The 17,805-nt window shown below is 38.9% G+C and overlaps 1 protein-coding gene and 1 long non-coding RNA gene across 4 annotated transcripts in view; one reads left to right on the top strand and one right to left on the bottom strand.

The window, feature by feature from the left end:
- Window positions 1-642: 642 nt before the first annotated feature.
- Window positions 643-10,218, bottom strand: NABP1 (nucleic acid binding protein 1). Of its 2 annotated transcripts, none has more exons than XM_054478260.2 (6): window positions 9,510-10,218; window positions 9,088-9,226; window positions 6,192-6,263; window positions 4,404-4,479; window positions 3,915-3,981; window positions 643-2,617 (listed from the first exon to the last, which is right to left on the bottom strand). In XM_054478260.2, the coding sequence occupies exons 1-6, from the start codon at window positions 9,598-9,600 to the stop codon at window positions 2,448-2,450; spliced, it is 615 nt and encodes a 204-aa protein (XP_054334235.1). In that variant the 5' UTR covers window positions 9,601-10,218; the 3' UTR covers window positions 643-2,447. The 2 variants fall into 2 exon arrangements, with proteins under 2 accessions (XP_054334235.1, XP_054334236.1); XM_054478261.2 differs by having other exon boundaries at window positions 9,974-10,218.
- The window catches only part of LOC134737705 (uncharacterized), a 64,115-nt gene continuing 56,482 nt past the window's right edge, over window positions 10,173-17,805 (top strand). The window contains exons 1-2 of one of the 2 annotated variants that reach the window (XR_010122865.1): window positions 10,173-10,498; window positions 11,210-11,303. This is a non-coding gene — a long non-coding RNA (uncharacterized LOC134737705). The remainder of the gene's footprint in view (window positions 10,499-11,209; window positions 11,304-17,805) is intronic. The other variant, XR_010122866.1, reaches the window with a different exon arrangement.

The raw sequence follows: 17,805 nt of genomic DNA, 5'->3' as shown, positions 1-17,805 counted from the left end.
TTTAATCTCAACATGTTAAGCAGGGGTCCCCAACCCCTAGATCAGTATCAATTCTGGCCTGCTAGGAACAGGAACGCCCAGCAGGAAGTGAGTGGCGGGCGAGGGAGCCTTACTGCCTGAGCTCCACCTCCTGTCAGATTAGTGGCAGCATTAGATTCTCATAGGAGCATGAACCCTATTGTGAACTGAGTATGCAAGGGATTTAGGTTGCACACTCCTTATGAGAATCTAACTAATGACTGATGACCTGAGGTGGAACAGTTTCATCCCAAAACCATCCCCCCCATCCCACAGAAAAACTGTCTTCCAGGAGACTGGTCTCTGGTGCCAAAAAGGTTGGGGACCACTGTGTTAAAGGGTAACAATACTTTCATACTGAATTCTGCATTTTTTTCCTACTGTTGGGGTATAAGACGACATTATTATGTGTCAGGAGTCATTATAATTACTTACATGGAAATCTTAAACAAGTCTAGAAAGGATACTGTTACTTACTTGTTTCCATACTTGTGGAACCTAAAGCTTAAAGACATTTCAAGTGTAATAACTCATCCAACATCACAGGTGAGGAGACAATGAGGCCAGGATTGGAAGCCCAGCATTCCATACCTGACAGTATTTAAATTTTCTAAAACTCCAAAATTTTTTCTTTTAAAATCACCTTTAATGCCGTATTCTCCCACAAATAATTTAAAGTGTTGCTCCTATCTTACTTATATAAAACAATCATATACTAATTTGTAGGGTTTTAAAAAATTCTAAACATCTACAATTTTATGAAACATACTCTCTATCCCAATCCTTAGACAACTTCTTTTGAGGTATTCCATAATGTGAAAATCTTAAGAAAACATTAATCACAAACAAAGCCAAATTATAATCATGAATATGCATATAAATAAAGGAAAAAAAATTTCTATAATTTTTGTAACCCCAGTTACAAAAGTACTATAGACCACAAATAAACTTGTAGAGATTATTCAGTATTTTGTCTGCCCCTTAACACTTTCCACACAGGGCCTAATACATAGTGTGTACTGAAATATTTGTTAAACACACTGAATTAGGGCAAACAATCTGGCACAACTTTTTGTATTCAAATGCTGTGGAGTTTTCAGAAAACAAAATCTACTTATTTTGTGATTTGAAGTGGGAAAAAAAACAAAGCAACAAATGCAGAGCTAAGTAACCATAAGGTTGATACCATCACTACAACAGTAGTTAAGATGTACTGGCTCTCCACTGTAAGTCATTGAAAGGGCAAAAATTAGGTAGGTTTGTTAACATTAACACACGCTTTATTCAAGAGATAATATTCAAAGAGTTAAATCCTAAGAGTTATCCACCTACAGTAAAAAGGGGAAGTGGGTACCACTTATGACATGTACATAAATTCCACTTTTATATTTCTGAATAAAGCTGTAATTGCTTCTTTGATAGAGCCATTTCTTAAAACTTTTGCTAATGAGGCTACATGAACTGCGTTCAGAAACTTTGACAACACGCACACTCACCCCTCTCAAAGTCAGTACCCAGGATTTTCACTCCAGGCTGAGTACCTGTTAAGTAACTAGGACTTAAGACTGCATGTTACTATATGAATTCAATTTGACTCACCTCCAGTATGTTTATCTACCACAATTATTTTTTAAAATAATCAGATCAATGTTTATCATAACTTTGTAACTCCCTCAAATTATACTTCAGTATTTAACATGGTAGTTTCAAAAAACAAATATTCAAGGCCCCAGTTTTAAATTTTCCTCCAATGTAATCCACAAAGTTGGTAATACATGTTAGGAGCACTACTCTAAAATAAATGTAGCTTTCTTTTAAAATTACTTTTTGCAATAGAGATCACATTCTATTCCAAATTCTGATAAGGAATCTGTTTTTTTGGTAATACAACAAAAATTTGGGATGAGTCAGTCCTTGGAAAATCTTAATGGTAGTCACTGAACAAAGTCAATCATTCCAAGAGCCACAAACACTCAAAAATTACTGCTAGCATTGACAAGTTCTTGTGTTTTTTGATGGTTATTGCTTTAGTTGGCAATATCTGAATACAAGACAAAAGAACATCTCCCATTAAGCCTTATGTTAAATATTACAAAACTTATACAGAAGATAGACTCATAGAGGCTATAAAGCTGATGTCTTAAGTAACTCACCCATGAAATGGGTGCAGGTTTTTTAGAGGTTATCCAATAATCTTTTTGCTCTAAAAATAAATGCCCCCACTTTTCAGTGTTCCCATTCTTCAACAGGAGACTCGAGCAGCTTAACAGTTTTGCTATAAAAAACAAACCAGTCTTCTTAACAAACCAAGAATATAAAAGGAAACCCAATAAAGGACATACTTTTCACAGTTAACAATAAATAAAAGTGCAATAAGTGTTCAAGTAGGGCATGTAGTATAAAAACTACACATGAGTATTTAGCATAGGTCATCTTTTAAAGGCTCTCCGAGGGTCCCTGCCATTACTTATTGTGGTCATCACTGTTTGATTACTAGCTGTTCCTTGTAGTTGCGGATTTATAAGTCCCCGGCCATTGCTTCTGCCAGCATGTGAAAACTGGTGTTCCCTTAATTCAGGGCCAGTGTGAACACCATTTCCTAAAAAAGAATACAAAAATTCATCACTATTTTCAGAGGTAGTCTATAGAACTATCTTAAGTGCCAACATGTTATTAATGCTTAAAAATAGTAAAGCACACACTTTTATTTTTATACAGGAAAAAAAAAACACTCAATGTGGCCTCTAAGTTTTTCCAAACGTATTGCTATAAATACGCTAACTTGATGCTGTATTAATAGAGAGAAAAAAGCCAACTTCTAATCAAAATTAGAAATTAATAGAGTAAAAAAATGCATTGCCTATACTATAAAAGAAAAAGGGCAAAATAGGGAATATTGGAATTTGGCTCAAATATAATTAATATCTCAAAACAGACAATGTTAGTCTAACTTTTTAAAGGCAAAGGCAGCATTTCCCACAATGTGATCAGCAATGCCAAGACATGTAGCCTTCAAGTCAAATAAAACATGAGCTGGCCAGGCTCAGTGGCTCACGCCTGTAATCCCAGAACTTTGGGACACCGAGGCAGGTGGATCATTTGAGGTCAGGAGTTTGAGACTAGTCTGGCCCATATGGTGAAATCCCATCTCTATTAAAAATACAAAAAATAGCTGGGTGGTAGTGGTGCACATCTGTAATCCCAGCTACTTGGGAGGCTGAGGCAGGAGAATCACTTTAGCCTGGGAGGTGGAGGTTGCAATGAGCCAAGATCACGCCACTGCACTCCAGTCTGGGCAACAGCGTAAGACCCTGTCTCAAAAACAAAACAAAACCAAAACATGAGCCATCCTAATGAACTCTAATCACAAAAGACTGACTTCTCCTCATATATTTAAGAAAAAAGACTTCAAAAGACCTTTAAGAGGGCTACAAGGATCATGAACATGATGTCTGGGGGTCATGTTAAATGACATGAGGGTCACTAGCCTTTAAACGGCTCAGCTCATCTTTTAAAGCAGCAGCTACTTGTACATGAAAAATTAAGGTGAACTATGACTCTAAAGATAAAATGCTTTCAGTGCACCAAAATAACCAGTAATTCTGCATCTACTGTAAGTAATCACTAGATTACAGAAATTTTATAGGAATCAATAAAAAAAAAAAAAAAAAAAGCATGGTATCTCTTCACAGACATCACCAAAACTTAGAATTCTCAATAAATTGGCTTAAGTTTATCAACTTTCTAGAAAATCAGCCCTTTGGGGATTCCCTGTTTACTGGTAGTTCACCTTTATCACTAATTTATGCCTAAAGACGTTGCTTTTCATGTGAATCTTTACAGCTCTCTTCATTCTTACACCTGATCACAAATGAAATACACAAATAAAATCTTACCCACTGGTCCAAATGTACCTGTACCCATATTACTATGCGTGGAATTATTCTTCTGTTCACTCTGTGCCTAAAAAAAAATTTTTAATTTAACCAAATGAGAATAAAAACACAATTATATTATTACAACATTATTATATCCTTTCTTTTTTAAAGTTTTGGGTTTGGTTTTTTTTTTTTTAATTAACAAATTTTTTAAAGATTTTTCCTAGGTCATTCAAGGTTAAAATGTTAAGAAATGTTTCCCAAACCTTTCAGAGCTCTGTTACATCCTATTTCCTGATAATTACTCAGCACACCACAAAGTGCAAAATGGCACATATATCTAGTAGATGACATCTCAGATATATATCCTCACAAAACATACAATAAAAATTAAGTATTCTTTTAAAAATTATCTTCTTTATACTGAGTATCAACAGGGCTAGCCTAGTGATAGAATTATAACACAGTCAAAATTAGCCTAATCATAAAAGTATACTACACAATTACCCCTTTGCTCTGCTGTCCTCGATAATCTGGGTTGGGTTCACTGAAATTTGGCACTTCTGAATAAACCATACAAAATCTGAAAGAAAATAAAGAACAAATTAAATGACTTCTGAAATAAAGTCCTCAACCCTTCTTTATATAACATCTCTAACTTTTAGGAATGACCTTACGTGTCAAACAAATTAAGCAACAAACTAACTCTTCTTTTACAACAAAAACTTCCCAAATGATTATGTCCCATAAAATATCAAATATGTGACTGTCTTCAAGATATATAACATTCTATTTTGTATTTAAATTCTTCTTTAGTGCTGAAAAAAATAAATCACATCAAAAATCAAGGACACAAAAACATCTCTGTCCTGTTTTTCCACAAAAGCTGATCAAAGGAAAAATAACATGAGAGTGAACCATGTTTAGGGTTCCAGGGTGGTTTCTCCAGCAGTGGTAATGGATTTGCACCGATCCATTCACCCACTCCCATTCAGTCCCTCTTTTGATTGATCACTGTGGATCTGCAAAGATAATCATTTAGGGTTAAGAGTGGTTTCTAGGCAATAAATAATAACAACAGGCTACATAGCCACCAGTTTATCCAAGTGCTTCCTGTAAGTTGACCATATAATGTGTACTAACATTATACAGAAGCATTTTATTAGCTCCTCACCATACTGAAGACAAATCAGAACCAGTTTTGGTAAATCCTAGACTGACCCCGACAAAGAGCAGTCATTAAGAAATGAGTGACCTCTAACGGTGTTTCACATAACCGACCTCCATTATTATCAACACCTCTGTATGAATACATGAACGTCCGGACAGAATCCTGAAACTTTCAGTAACAGACACTAAGACCTTTCATAACACATAACTCTATTAATGCTACTGTAAGTGAATCCTAACTTCCCTTCTAACAAAGGCAAAGCATTAAACATTTCTGATCTTTAAAAGCTAGCATGATCATTTCTTTTCCTTCATTATTAACCACAGGTTCTCCAAATAAGCATCTTATTCCCTCAGTGGCAAACAGTTTTCCTTTTTTATTTGGTGCCATTTGTGGCTTCTCTCTTTAAATATCTTCCAACTTGACAGGCATTAAGTAGATGGCTGAGCATTAACCAAACAGAATGGACTGATGATTTGGCTCATTGCCTGTACCATACTTTATGAATACAACCCAATGTCTAGGCTAACATGGAGGCTGAATTACCTTACACCCCTAGAGAGGATGGCTCCTCCAGGTCAGGGTGGAGATCATTACCAGGGTAGTAGTGTATGGAATCTCGCATTGCGGCTGCCTGCACCGCACCTAGACTGTGGATAAATAGAGGACTTCAGTTTTCATTGCTGCAAGTCCTTTTTAACATGAGTACATATTCACCCATAACCATAGAAAAAGAAAATTTAAACTTATGGCCTGAAACTTGGTGAATCACTAGCTTCGTATATGGTGAATCACTACAAAAGAGAATCTACTTCAAATGGCTCTTGTGACACCTAAAAAATGCACATTTCTAAAACCTAGAGAAATGCTTCCACTAGGGCTGGTCTCAACTGCAGCTTCTTCTACTGCTCTTTGCCAGGAAAAATTGACACTTTCAACCACAGAAAACAGTACTGACAGGTGTTAAATTTGTACAGACAAAGTTATTTTTTCAATTAAGCTACCAAAGACATTCAGTTTACTAGTCAAAAAAGCCAACGAGGTTTACAATTCATACCTACCAATTATTCCGAAGATATTATTTATAATGTATGCAATTATACAAAATGCATTTTAATACTTACTCCCCAATTTTTTGAAGTTCACCACCCCTTCCAGTATAAAGTGTCAGACATCCTTTCCACATGGATGCATACCTAGAGAGAAAAGAAACATTAATTATTTAGAAATATATTTATTTTCTTCTACTTAAATCAAGTAAATCTTCACACTATATATTTTTTGTATTAAGGTAGAAGTGAGGATCAAGCCCTCTCTATCCACCACAGTAAATCAAATACAAGAAATCTAACTTTGATAACTTGCTATTTACAAAAGAATACAAAAATTCTGTCGAATTTTGACATAATTATCTAAATCATAACAAACTCTGGAAAATAAGTCTTTTCGCAAAGCAAGCATTATTATACCCGATGATCACATCTTTAGTCAATTAACAAAACAAAAGCTTTTAACTGCAGAAATTTAAACAGAAACTATTTTTCAGCCACAGGATATGTAAAATCATCCTAATGTTTCATTTACAGTCTAGTCAAATAATGATATAACAGTTTTCCTTCTGCCTCCATAAAAGACACAGGACTCCTAAGCTACCGAAGATCTGGCAGAATTTTAAAGTGCTAAAAAAAACACTAAGGTCACAAATCTTCACCTATCTGCCTTTCCAAACATGTAATTTTTAATACTATGCTGGGTTTGTAGTAAACAAACTGGCAATTGTTTACTCCGAACAACTTTGAAAGCAGACAGCATCACTACATAAAATAATCCTAGATAGCTAAGAAAAAGGTAAATTAATATTATAAAATCAATCCAAGGTTTGGTTCTCAATGGTTCTCTGTACAACTACTATGGTAACTTGATGACTTTAACTTATTATACAGTTCTCTTTATTTTAATTAAAGGGTTATTTATTAAAGACACCATTCACCACTCTTAAGTTATACAAAGAGTGGCTTAGGATACAGTGCATTAACATTTCACCTTACTAAAATAAAAATTAACGCATTATTTTGAGAAAAAAATTGGTTACAATTAAAATATTTAACATTCACTTTAAGAAATGAGAACACTGAGGTTAAGTTTTCAGGGTATTCTGATAAACATGTTGATATTTGAACCATTATTTAGATGTCAGGTATGTTTTTCTTCAAAAGCTACTTTTCTTAGATTCAGCCAGAATTTAAGGGCCTTAGAATGAGCCAGACTCCAAGCTGAGTGTGTTGTTTCAGTAAATAAGGTATAATTATTCCCATTTCACAGAAGAGGAAGCTGAAGTATGAGGTGTAGTAACTTCTCAAGGTCATACTGAAGTAGTAAATACAGTTTCTATAGTTTTTAATTTTCATTTAAGTTGTACTCCCAGGTAACTGTTCCCCTTAAAATTCTATAGATACCTAACTAATAAGTTTAATTTTCCAATAATTTTTTTGATGGGAACACCTAAGACTGTCACTACAGAACATGAAATACTTGAAATAAGATGCCATTTTTAACGTAAAAAACACTTTCAATCATTGGGTGAAAAATATTTGGGGAGCCAAAAACTCCAATTATACCACTCAATCCTCACCACACTTCCCTAAGAAGGAATTCTCTTTTGTTTTTTAAAGATGTGGAAGTTTAAATTACTGTCATGAGTCAGTGTATGAGAAGAAAATGTCTAAGTCCTGACTCTCACTTCCTGCTTTGATGACACTTTACCTCACTTCCTGAAGATGTTGTAAGCCTACAAGGTAACACCAAGGAACTCTAAGCTCCTACTCTCAGTGCTTTCCAATACTTCTAAGATTCTACTTATTAGGCCAACATCAATCTCCACCACTTTCCCTGCAGTTAATGATAAATTATTACAATTTTATTGATCTCAAAAGCTTCCAAATTCTGTTTTCAAGATCCTTTTCTGCCCTTTTATCTTCCTAAGATAAAAATGTGGTAAATTTCTAAAAGCAATCTATTTTTAAAAAAAAAAGTTCTAGTATTTTTTAAAGCCACCTATCCGCCAACTGACTCTTTTGGATGGAGGTATTGCAGATGCCTTTCTGCCAAACATTTTCTGTGTATCCCTTTGGTTTTTGCACAACATCCACCTTACAGCAGAAGATACAAGAAATCATTTTGGAGAATGAGCCTTCCAGATACTGCAAAGTTTCCCTCTTTTTCCAAGTACAAATTTGACGTATCACAGAAAATGCTAAATCCTTGACCTATAATTTTCATTTATGTCCACATTTCTAAATAACATATGTAAAATACTGGCCAGGATTTCGGTCATTAAAAATGGAGGAGGGGTGGGAAACAACTGAGTGGCAACTACACTAGAGAAAACAACTTACAAAAAAGAAAAAATATGGACTATACCAGTCTGCTAAAAAGACTCACTGACTCAGAACAGAACTAAAAATCTACGCCGGGCGTGGTGGCTCACGCCTGTAATTCCAGCACTTTCGGAGGTTGGGGCGGGCGGATCACTTGAGGTCAGGAGTTGGAGACCAGCCTGGGCAACACGCTGAAACCCCGTCTCTGCTAAAAATACAAAACGCAGCTGGGCATGGTGGCACACGCCTGTAGTCCCAGCTACTTGGGAGGCTGAGGCACGAGAATCTCTTGAACCCGCGAGGCGGAGGCTGCAGTGAGGAGAGATCGCGCCACTGCACTCCAGCTTGGCGACAGAGCAAGACTCCGTCCCCAAAAATAATAATAATAATAATTAAAAATCTACTTAACCTGTAAACCGGGGTAGAGGCGCGGATTTCCCAGCTGAAACCGACTGCCTTTCACTGCAAAGGTCTGTTACATCCCAGCGCTGCCCACCACCCAAAGTCAACACCAAAGGAGCTCAAAACTCCTCAGAGTGGCCCACAGAAGAGGCGGGGGACTTCAGGGCTTGCCAAGATCCCAGGAGCCGACCAATCCCGATTCTGCAGACTGTTACGTCCCCCGACTTTTTTGCACACCTACCCTCTGGTCAACCGAATAATATCCCCTGGCTGTATAAGACCTCCGATCTCATCCCACACGGAAATAGTGATGCTGCCCGTTTTATCTGCTACTTTGCACGATCTCACTTCATGGCCGTCTTTGGTTTTGGTCACGCGTCCTGTGAGGATTTAAAAATCAAAGGGAGGAGGTGTTAGATAATGAGGACATCCAGAAAGGCTAACTCCTCCTCCGGTATTTTAATACATCTGGAAGGTGGGAAGTGACCAAGCCCAGGGCTCCCGCCTCAGGTAGGATCCGATCTCGGGCGGAGGCCACTGGAGCCACGTGGGTGGGGGAAGGGAGGGAGGGGGAGGGGAGCCCCGGGCGCGCAGCGGCGGCGCCCCTGTCTCCCGCCCCGGGAGGCACAGCGGGCGGTGGAGTAGGCTGCAAACCCCACTTACCTATCTCCAGGACAATAAAGACGACATTTAAGTTTTTCAGTCCGGGCTTAATATCTCTTATAAAAATAAGTGGGTCGTTGACCCTATTCATATTGGGACAGGTGCGGCTACGCCTGCGGAGACGCGAGTGGGCAGGGCGGGGTCAAAGCTTCCCACCCTCCCGGGACAGGGGCGAAGGCAGAGGGGCGACCTTGGGCAGGGGTGGCGAGAGAAGGGGCAGAAAGCGGTTAGTCAGGGACCGGGGAAACCAGCCCGGACAGCACTGAGCCTAAAAAAAGAAAAACCAAAAAAAAAAAAAAAAGGCTCACAAGTTCTAAAGAAAAAAAAGCCGAACCACTCCGCACACCAACCCCGCTCCCAACCCGGCGACAGGAAGGCAAGCGTACTAACTGCCCCGTTCTTTGGATAAAAGGAAAAAAAAACGCAGTGAGGGGACACTTCTGCCCTGAGTCCCGCTCACTCACACGGGCGCGCGCCCAGCCTGTCCCGGGCTCCGGGAAGGAACGGGCTGTGACAGCGAAACGGGAGCAGAAACAGAACACCGCACGCCCAGCGTCCCAAACAGCGACTGAAGAACACGCCCGCGCGCCGGCAGGACCCTCGGCCCGCCCCTCCCCTTGTGAAGTCACGCTGCGTCGGCACGCCTGCCGCCACGCCCGCCTGGTGCTGGGGAGGGGAAGCGAAGGGGCGGGACCTGGCCGCGGGCTGCCCGCAGAGCTTCCCTCGCTCCTTCCCGGGGGCTGTCAGCGCGGGCTCCGCCCCCTCGTCCTTCCAATCGCTCTCGGCCCCGCCTCCCCCGCCCTCCCGTTCTCCGCCCACTTCAGCTGTCGCTGCGCAGCGGCAGTTCTGTTCCGTCTCGCCTTCCTGCTGCGGTCTTCTGCCGCTTACTGTCCAACTTTGGAGTTTTCTTGCCTTTTTTTCTCTCAGAGTTGAGCCCCTGCCCGGCCCTTTAGTCCCTCGGTCACGAGGAACGGTGGAGTTTAGAACCTGTGAGTACGTTAGAAATTTCGCAGTCGAGTAAGAACAGGGTTCGGGCAAGGGCAGCTGGTCCGGTACCAAGGGAAAACAGGCTGGGATGGTGAAGGGGTCAGTGGCTACAAGGCTGGAAGTTTAGCACCGGAAGGGAATTTGGAGATCAATTCAACCGCCTTATTTCAGGCATACTTAAATTGAAACCCAGAAGGATGAGGTAATTTGCAGAAGGTCACCCAGCAACCCCTGAGCAGGCAGGACTGCAACACAAATGTCTGACGTGGCCTTCCACTGTGTAATACTAAGCAGATAGGACGTAAATTCCTTTGCAGACTTCTCATTTTTCCTTACCCCCTGCCTCTCATATTACACACCTTCCCCATTTGGCTTTTCTTCTTTTACTTTGCACTTGTTTTTGTACATCTAAAAGGAATTAATTATTCAACAGCAGCGGAAACCCTTGAAACATAATCTGGAAAAAAAGATCAATAAAGTTTTCTTTATGTCGTGTAGTGAAAAGACCATGTGCTTTAGAGACAAACCTGGGCTCCAGCTATTTACTTGTGAGATCTTTAGGTCAATTGGCTTTTATTACAGCTTTTTAACCATAATAAAATGGGGATCCCTGCCTCGCAGAAGATTGATTAAATGGATCATAAATTGTCCAACTAGTGCCTAGCAAATAGTACATACTCAGTATTTTCCCCTTTTTAATCCCCGTTTTACAGGCGATGGAACTCACCAGAGACCAGATAGCTAGAGAATGGCTGAACTGGGTTTTAAATCTAGTCAATCTTGACCCCAGAGCTCTCCAGCCTAAAGGTAATGTTTAGACTTAACTTGCAGTAGTGTCATTATAAGAGTCAAAAACAGACTGAAGAAATAGCAGGATAAAGTAGTGGGGCATTAAAGAATCATCTAGTTAACTCTTGGTGGTGGTAACAGAAATGTTGGGAAAAGTGTCAGAAGCCTTAATTTTTTTCCCCATTCTTTCTGAGTATTTTTAGATCAACCACCACTTCCCAAATATTTGCAAACAAGCAGCATAGATATTATAGCCCTAGAAAGAGTTGCAAAAATTATCACAACATTAGCAAGGGAGTCAAAGCATTTTTAAAGAAACAGAAGCTTCCATTTCATGAACTAATAAAGCCCGAGGTGCCAAAGACACTGATGTCATACTGGAAAGTGGTGTAAAATAAAATTATAAGCATAATTTCAACATCAAATAAAACAAATGATGAAACATGCCAGTTAATGGCAGAGCCAGCATCCAACCTCAATCCCAATCCAGATCAGAAGCTCTAATTCTACCGTGGTTATCTGGCAGGACTTGACACTTCAATTGGATTGTACTCAAAGCTGTATTTTCTTAAACAGGCAAAATATTCTCACAGAAGCAATATTTAAGGCAGAGCTTTTTTTTTTTTTTTTTAAGGTTTGACACGATCTTCAAAAGATTAAGAATAGGCAGGAAACCAATTAAGAATGTTAAGAGTTACGGCCAAGAGTTTGGGCAAAGAAAGTTTGCCACTCAACTCTCAATCATTTGCCCCCAGAAAAGGGATTAGGTTGGGCTGTTCAGACTAATTATATGAACATTTTATAAAAAGAAATCAGACACAAAATCAAGCCCCACAAAAGCAGAACTTGGTACTCCAAGCTGTGGCTCAGCCCTTCCCTTCCCCCACAGGACAGAACTCAGCTGAACGTCTACTTCCTTCCCTACTAACTCAGCAGTTCTCAGAAAGGAAATGGCAACCATATGCTTTCTCATTAACCAAAACGAAAGGCAGCCTTGAGAAACAAGATGGTCTGGGCAATACAGAAACCCTTCAGCCCAGGCTAATCACTCCCAAAGGTGTGATTAATAAGAAGAAAAAGGAGATGTCAAGGAGACAATTATTGCTATGCAGATATCTTTTCTTATATTACCATTCAGTGAAATAGATCTGCCACTCAGTCTACTCATTTAGGTCGGAATGATTATATTGCTGATTCTTTAATACATACACAAGATTACTTCATAGTCTTCTTTTCTCTAAGGCTGTTGTTCTTCAAGCCTTCATTTTTCACAGCCTAAACATAAGCTTACTCTGAGATGATGGACTCTTCCACTTTACGTCCAGAACCTCAACACCATGTTTTAGTGTAAAGATACTTGGTGAGATCCACTGTAATACAGAAGGGCATCCATTAGAATCCAGGACATAGAAGGTTCTGTTATCTGGGTCCTCATTGATAAAGGTTTTGTTGTAAATTTTACCCAGCACTCAGTACCCGTGCTCACTCCCAGGTTTTGGTTTCTGGAATTACCAAAATTATTTTCACTTTGTTTGCACTATCCATCTATTTAAAACTATTACAACATCAATGAAACAGTTGTTTGTACCAAGTACTGTTTGATTTTAAATATCTTGTATAGTGAAACTTAACAATTTTTAAAATTAACAAGAACCACAGTGTGCTTGCTCACCTTACAGGTATAATCCACTTTGTAACATAATTGGCAACTAAAAAAACAAAAAAAAAAACCTCAAACAAATGGTATTATCTTAATTTTCCTAAAACAATTTAACCAAAAGACTCAGAAGTAATGTTCAGTAATGATTGCAGCAATAGCCACACAAATCATCCCTATAGTGATAAATGCAAATACACTGAGCACTTGCAATGGGCCAGGCATTTTACACTTATAAGCACTTTACACTATTTTGGGTTTTGTTTTTGTATTGGAGACAAGGTCTCACTCTGTCACCCACCCGGGCTGGATGCAGTGGCTGCACCATAGCTCACTGTAATCTGGAACTCCTCTGCTAAAGTGATCCTCCAGGTTCAGCCTCCCAAGTAGCTGGGACTACAGGTGTGCACCACCACGCCTTAGCTAATTGTTTTGTTTTGTGTAGAGATGGAATCACACTGTGTTGCCCAGGATGGTCTCAAACTCCTGAGCTCATGCAATCCTCCCGTCTCAGTCTCCCAAAGTGCTGGGATTACAGGCATGAGCCACCAGGCATGGTCTGATTTACACTTTTTGATGTGTTACTTATGTGAAGTGATTGATCTCATTTTATAATAAGTTATGAAGCTTGCATTTCAAAATAACTGCCTGTTACATGTAATAACTTTTTCTACAAAAAAAGGTTATTTGCCCTAAAAAGTGCATGTCTTCATCTAAATGGGTAATTGGATTTTTCGAAGGCTTTGTAATTCACAGTGATAAGTGCAGTTAATATGTTATCTGATCCCCCAAATCTGATTGTGTGGGGATAGTGAAATCTACTTGTGAGGAATGACTCTGTAGTTTCCCTTGGGAAAAAATGCATCCCTAAATGGGTTAATTCAACTCAGCTACATTAGCTACATTATCTTTATTATTATTATTATTATTATTATTATTTTAGACAGGGTCTTGTTGTCATCCAGGCTGGAATGCAGAGGTGCAATCACAATTCACTACAGCCTCAATTTCCCAGGCTCAAGCAGTCCTCCTGCCTCAGCCTCCCATATAGCTGAGACTCCAGGTACATGCCACCACACCTGGCTGATTATTTTTATTTTTTATTTTTTAGTAGAGACCAGGTCTCACCGTGTTGCCCAGGCTCGTCTCAAACTCCTGGGCTCAAGCAATCCTCCTGCCTTGGATTCCCAAAGTTCTGGTATTACAGGCATGAGCCACTGTGCCCAGCATCTTTTTAATGATATTTAATGATAGAGTGAACAACTTTGGCTTCTGTGTTCTAAAAAGCTTTTCAAATGTATCATACCTCAAATAGCTACCTGGATTTATTGTTTATTCAGATTAAGAAAATATTATTAGCAAATGAATTAACTGAAGACTGATGGGACAACATACGGTGCCAAAATGCTTCAAAAAGAGTTGCTTGCTACTGTTTTCTGATGTTTCCCCATGTCCTATGTATAAAATGAATAAATAAATAACAGCTTTTAAAAATCCAGCTGGCCCAGTTGCAGAGCCCTGTTCCTTAACAGGCCCTACAAGGAGTATGTGACAGTATGTGTAGGAGAATAATATCATGCCTGACATGTTGGAGTAGAAGGCTTGGTGTCTCTTTTTAGAATTCTGATTTACTATTGTGGTTTCTCTATAATAAAGATGGAGATACCTTTTCTTATTTTGGAGCATTATCAAGCTCACATACATGCACACAAACATACGCCAGTAAATCACCAGGAAGAAAGAGTAAATGCTTTCAAACCCCTAATTAAGAGTATTACCCATAGGAGCACAGCATATCCCAGTGGGAAGGATGCTTACAGGTAATGTACACTAACCCTTTCACATTGTGTATGAAAAAAACACAAGCCCAGAGATGTTAACAAGATTACCACCTGGAGCCCCTAATGAACTAATAGATCTCAGTAACTTCACCAAAGGCTGCTAATATCACAGAAAGAAAGACAACCAGTCCAAAACAATTAAATCAATATCTCCCAAGGTAGGACTCAGTCATCAACATATTTTTTTTAATTTTTTTAAATATATATATATATTTTTTATTATACTTTAAGTTCTAGAGTACATGTGCACAATGTGCAGGTTAGTTACATATGTATACATGTGCCATGTTGGTGTGCTGCACCCATTAACTCGTCATTTACATTAGGTATACCTCCTAATGCTATCCCTCCCCCCTCCCCCCACCCCACAACAGTCCCCAGAGTGTGATGTTCCCCTTCCTGTGTCCATGTGTTCTCATTGTTCAGTTCCACCTATGAGTGAGAACATGCGATGTTTTTTTGTTCTTGCGATAGTTTGCTGAGAATGATGGTTTCCAGCTTCATCCATGTCCCTACAAAGGACATGAACTCATCATTTTTTATGGCTGCATAGTATTCCATGGTGTATATGTGCCACATTTTCTTAATCCAGTCTATCATTGTTGGACATTTGGGTTGGTTCCAAGTCTTTGCTATTGTGAATAGTGCCGCAATGAACAAACGTGTTTATGTGTCTTTATAGCAGCATGATTTATAATCCTTTGGGTATATACCCAGTAATGAGATGGCTGGGTCAAATGGCATTTCTAGTTCTAGATCCCTGAGGAATCGCCACACTGACTTCCACAATGGTTGAACCAGTTTACAGTCCCACCAACAGTGTAAAAGTGTTCCTATTTCTCCACATCCTCTCCAGCACCTGTTGTTTCCTGACTTTTTAATGATCGCCATTCTAACTGGTGTGAGATGGTATCTCATTGTGGTTTTGATTTGCATTTCTCTGATGGCCAGTGATGATAAGCATTTTTTCATGTGTCTGTTGACTGCATAAATGTCTTCTTTTGAGAAATGTCTGTTCATATCCTTTGCCCACTTGATGGGGTTGTTTGTTTTTTTCTTGTAAATTTGTGTGAATTCTTTGTAGATTCTGGATATTAGCCCTTTGTCAGATGAGTAGATTGCAAAAATTTTCTCCCATTCTGTAGGTTGCCTGTTCACTCTGATGGTAGTTTCTTTTGCTGTGCAGAAGCTCTTTAATTTAATTAGATCCCATTTGTCAATTTTGGCTTTTGTTGCCATTGCTTTTGGTGTTTTAGACGTGAAGTCCTTGTCCGTGCCTATGTCCTGAACGGTATTGCCTAGGTTTTCTTCTAGGGTTTTTATGGTTTTAGGTCTAACATTTAAGTCTTTAATCCATCTTGAATTAATTTTTGTATAAGGTGTAAGGAAGGGATCCAGTTTCAGCTTTCTACATATGGCTAGCCAGTTTTCCCAGCACCATTTATTAAATAGGGAATCCTTTCCCCATTGCTTGTTTTTGTCAGGTTTGTTGAAGATCAGATAGTTGTAGATGTGTGGTATTATTTCTGAGGACTCTGTTCTGTTCCATTGGTTTATATCTCTTGTTTTGGTGCCAGTACCATGCTGTTTTGGTTACTGTAGCCTTGTAGTATAGTTTGAAGTCAGGTAGCGTGATGCCTCCAGCTTTGTTCTTTTGGCTTAGGATTGACTTGGCAATGTGGGCTCTTTTTTGGTTCCATATGAACTTTAAAGTAGCTTTTTCCAATTCTGTGAAGAAAGACATTGATAGCTTGATGGGGATGGCATTGAATCTATAAATTACCTTGGGCAGTATGGCCATTTTCATGATATTGATTCTTCCTATCCATGAGCGTGGAATGTTCTTCCATTTGTTTGTATCCTCTTTTATTTCATTGAGCATGGTTTGTAGTTCTCCTTGAAGAGGTCCTTCACGTCCCTTGTAAGTTAGATTCCTAGGTATTTTATTCTCTTTGAAGCAATTGTGAATGGGAGTTCACTCATGATTTGGCTCTCTGTTTGTCTGTTATTGGTGTATAAGAATCCTTGTGATTTTTGCACATTGATTTTGTATCCTGAGACTTTGCTGAAGTTGCTTATCAGCTTAAGGAGATTTGGGGCAGTTATCAACATATTTTAAAACTCCCTAAGTAATGACAATGTGCAACCAAGTCTGAAAACCAGGCTAAGATTTTTTTTAAAATAATTTTCTTTGTTTTCCAAATACCTATTAATATGCTGGAGCAATGTTTCGTTTATATTAGTTAGGGAAATCCTGCATTGATAAATTTCTAGGAGTGAAATTATTAAGTATATATTTAAGACTTCTGATATGTATTATCAAATTACATTTTAGGAATTTCAAAACAGATTTGCACTCCATTTGCCCTTTGTATATATGCATTAAACATAATTCATTAATTTATTCAACAAAATTTTATTGAACTACTACTACATGCCAGCACTGGGACTACATCAGTAAAAAAAAATACAAAAATCCCAGACTTCATGGAGCTTACATTCTAAAGAGATAGACAATAAAATAAATAAGTAAAATTATATAGCATATATTAGTGAAAAATAAAGCAGGGGAAGAAATGGGGATTTAGCAGGAGGAATGTAGAAAGTGGTGAGGGAAGGTGATATTTGAGTAAACAAACAAAGAAGGGGAGGGAGGGAGCCAGGTGGGTATCTAGGATAAGGCACTCCAGACATAGGGAGAGCCATTGAAAAGACCCAAGTATCTCTGGCTTTTTCCAGGAATAGCAAGAAAGCTGCTGTAGCTGAAGCAGTGAGTAAGCAGAAAGTTTAGAAGATGCAGGGACCGGGGGAGAGGGCAGGGATATCATATATGAAGATTTTGTACTGATCTTGGCTTCTTAATTCAAGACAGGAATCTATTGGAGTGTTTTAAGCAAAGACTTGACATGCTAACCTGACTTAACAGAGTCACTCTGACTGTTGGGTGGAGAGCAAAAGGAGCAAGGGTGGAAGCAGGAAAATCAGGAGGCACCGTATTAATCCACTTGTGATGAGTGGTGGC

The sequence above is a fragment of the Pongo pygmaeus genome, chromosome 11, assembly GCF_028885625.2.
Source record: "Pongo pygmaeus isolate AG05252 chromosome 11, NHGRI_mPonPyg2-v2.0_pri, whole genome shotgun sequence".
Classification (NCBI taxonomy): domain Eukaryota; kingdom Metazoa; phylum Chordata; class Mammalia; order Primates; family Hominidae; genus Pongo; species Pongo pygmaeus.
This window is presented reverse-complemented; position numbering and strand designations above follow the sequence as displayed.

Excerpts from the sequence above, each read along its gene's own strand:
- NABP1 (XM_054478260.2), bottom strand. The coding sequence starts at position 9,600 with ATGAATAGGGTCAACGACCCACTTATTTTTATAAGAGATATTAAGCCC. Across the intron at positions 6,264-9,087 it reads ATTATTCGGTTGACCAGAGG|GTATGCATCCATGTGGAAAG; the intron begins GTAGGTGTGCAA and ends TTTTCTCTCTAG. Across the intron at positions 3,982-4,403 it reads GAGGACAGCAGAGCAAAGGG|GCACAGAGTGAACAGAAGAA; the intron begins GTAATTGTGTAG and ends ATTTTTTTTTAG.